Here is a 3,086-nt window from a genome sequence, read left to right on the forward strand (position 1 = left end):
GCCCGCAGAGTCCCTGTGCCAGGGTCCATCCCTCTGCAGGGACCCCCAGGAACAGCCCAGCAGCCCAGCAGCCCAGCAGCCCTCACCCAAGTGCCGCGGGGGTCTCCTGCGCGCAGCCCCCTCCTGTGCTCCTCGCCTTCGAGCAGCCTGTGGAGCACAGCAGTTACAAATGAACCCTTTGGAAGAGACCTCCCAACATCTCAGAGGCCCCCAGCACTTCAGGGACGACCCAAAGTTGTCCACAGGGACGGACCTGGGGCACCAATCACCTCTCTGGGAAGCCAGTCCTACCACTGGACCGCATTCACAATGAATATGCGTTTCCTACTGTCCCACCTGAACCTGCTGGACGCAGCTCTCTGCCATCTCCTCACTCCCTATCATCAGCTCCCACGCATCAGCACCTCCCTCCGTTAGCACGATTTACATCTCCCTCAATTAGCACCTGCCCCACCCCAGCAGCTCTGCCCCACAGCTCTGACAGCAGCGCTCACAGGGCAGGAGAGGTGCCCAGCACAAGCCAGGGCTTGCAGCACTCCTCCCTGGGGTACAGCAGGGACACGGTTCGGGCTGTGAGCATCCCAAGGTGCCACGTACCGGCCTTGCCCGTCTCCAGGTAGCTGATCTCCTGTGCTGCCTGCAGGCCCAGCTCCTGCAGAGGGGAGAACTCGCATCACACCTGGCTCCTCGCTCCCTGGCTGAACCTGCAAGCAGCCCCTGCGCAAGGAAGCAGCCCTGATGCTGGAGGAGGGAGAACAGGGGAGCGCAGCCCTCCTGGAGCAGAGCGGGGGGCCGGTGGGGTGTGGGAGGTTTGTTGGCACGGCGGCGGCTCAGAGCAGGGGGTTCCCAGTGCTGCACGGTGCTGGTTGTCGCCCGGAGGCAGGGCTGGGATCGATCTGCCTGAATTCCTGCACGGCCACAGCCCTCCCCCTGCTGAATTCCTGCTCTGACCCCAGCCTGCTCCAAGCTCCCACGGTCGGTGTCCTCATCTCACACTGCAGGGACCAGGGTCCTCTTGGGCTGAGGCTTCGGCTGGGGCAGGGGAGGAAGCCGTGCTGGAGCTGTGCGCCCAACCCAGCTGCCTCTGGTGCTCCCCTTGAGGAGAATCACAGTGAGGAAGATGATGGAGTCAGCACCCCTTTGTCCTCCCCCACCCCAGCTAATGGCAGAGCCTCAGGTCTGCCCAGCCCAATTCATGGCTGCAGAGCAAACGGGGATCTGATAGTTCCCATAGCGACGCTCGGCTGCCATCTGCAGCACCGAGTCGTGCCAGCCCCGCTCCCCACAGACTCCTGCCCCAGCTCTGCCCTGCTGACCTGAGCCGGGCCAGGCACTGCCTTCACCTGCTTCTGCTTCTCCTCGATCTTCTGCCGCAGCAGCAGCAGCACCTGCTCTACCGCTCCCGGCCGGCACTGCACGATCTGCCGGATCACCTCGTTGGGGACGGAGAAGTTCAGCTTGCTCAAAACCTTCCTAGAAAATGACCCAGATCTGCATCCCAGAGGCACAGAGGCTGGGTTCCTGCTGCCTGCTGCTGCCCAGCTCCGCTCCGACATCCATCCCGGTACCTGTTGAGGTGGCCCCAGTTGGCCAACTTCTGTGGCGTGGAGCTGGCGGGCACGAAGCTGTGCAGCTGCACCATGGCAGGGAAGAAGAACTTCACCACCTCGGCCGCCAGCACTGGGGAGGAGAGGAGAGGCCGCTGGGGCACCAGGACTTGCAGCACCCGAGGGCTGGCCCTGCACCCACAGCCCAGCTTCCCTCAAGGCCCAGGCTTCACTCCAAGGCCGCAGCCTGGCCCCAAACCTGGACTCCTCCTGAAGCCCAGCCCTGACCCCCACACCTGGGCTTGACCCCAAGGCCTGGACTCCCCCAAAGCCCAGCTCTGGGCCCAACTCCGAGGCCTGGACTCCCTGTGAGGCCCAGCACTACCCTCAAGGCTTGCTCCAGAGCCTGGGCCTGCCTTGAACCCCAAGCCTGGCAATGAGGCCTGGGCCTGGCCCCGAGGCCTGGGTTCCCCAAGGCCCAGCCCTGACCCCCAGGCCTGCACTCCCACTGAGGCCTGGCCCTGACCCAGGACTCCTGTGAGTCCTGGATTCCTCCTGAGGCCCAGTGCTCCCCCTGAGGCCTGGGCCTGCCTTGAACCTCGAGCCTGGCAATGAGGCCTGGCCCTGGCCCCGATGCCTGGGTTCCTCCTTAGGCCTACTTCTGACCCCGAGGCCCGGACTCCCCTTGAAGCCCAACCCTGACCCCAGGCCTGCACTCCTCTTGAGGCCTGAGCCTGACCCCGAGGCTCGAACCCCCCCGAGGCCCAGCCCTGCCCCGGAGCCCCGCACACCCCCATCGCTGAAGTCCCGGGCGATGTTCCTGCGCGGCCGGGACAGCGGCACAGCGTCCACCCAGCGATACAGCGCCCTCAGGCTGCCCTCATCGGCCGCACCGCCGCCCGCAGCGGCGGCCATGGCGCCCACCCTCTGCCATGGCAACGGGCCCGCGGGGCAGGCTGGGAGCACGGCGCTGGGTTGCCTGGTAATGGGTGGCCTGGGGGCGGGGGGGGGGGGGGGGGGCAGAGGGGGCCGGGCGATATTGCAGGCTTAGCGGGGAGAACGCGAGCAACGGGGACCGAGGGGCCTCGAGTGATGGGGGGGAAGCTGGAAGAAGCTGAAGCAATTTGGGGTGCTGCGCCTGGGGAGGGAGGTGCGCGCGTGGGACACCGGGGGACTTCCAGCCTGCCACCCCCAGGCCCTCATTAATTAGAGTAATCGTTATGGCAGCCCTCGCTGTGTGGTCATTAAAGCGAGCCAGCCCACTCCAGCCGCCTGGAGGTGGGGGCCTGGGGGTCCCCATGTACCGCCCTGGGGGGGGGGGGGGGGGGGGAGGGGGGGGCTCAGGACGGCTCCTGCCCCAGAGGAGACCCCCCCCCCCCCCGGCCGGGGGGGGGGGGGGGGGGGGGGCCCCCCGGGGCCGGGGGGGGGGGGGGGGGGGGGGGTCCTGCTGCAAGCATGGGCTCAGCACCCCTCCATCTGCTTTGCCCCCCTCTCCCCCCATTTGTTGGGCTTTGAGGATGAAGGGGACTGAGCCGGGGA

At 67.1% G+C, this 3,086-nt stretch overlaps 1 protein-coding gene across 1 annotated transcript; it reads right to left on the minus strand.

Annotated features, from left to right (window-relative positions):
• Positions 1-86: 86 nt before the first annotated feature.
• SPEF1 (sperm flagellar 1) lies at positions 87-2,462 on the minus strand (the record flags this gene model as incomplete). Its single annotated transcript, XM_042894501.1, has 5 exons — positions 2,339-2,462; positions 1,569-1,680; positions 1,317-1,473; positions 598-652; positions 87-147 (listed from the first exon to the last, which is right to left on the minus strand). Coding segments are annotated over exons 1-5 (509 nt in total), but the record flags the coding sequence as incomplete, so codon positions are not given.
• Between the last annotated feature and the right edge of the window lie 624 nt (positions 2,463-3,086).

This window comes from Lagopus leucura, unplaced genomic scaffold (genome assembly GCF_019238085.1).
Source record: "Lagopus leucura isolate 7727_CA_CO unplaced genomic scaffold, USGS_WTPT01 33573-0_obj-0_obj, whole genome shotgun sequence".
In the NCBI taxonomy this organism is placed as follows: domain Eukaryota; kingdom Metazoa; phylum Chordata; class Aves; order Galliformes; family Phasianidae; genus Lagopus; species Lagopus leucura.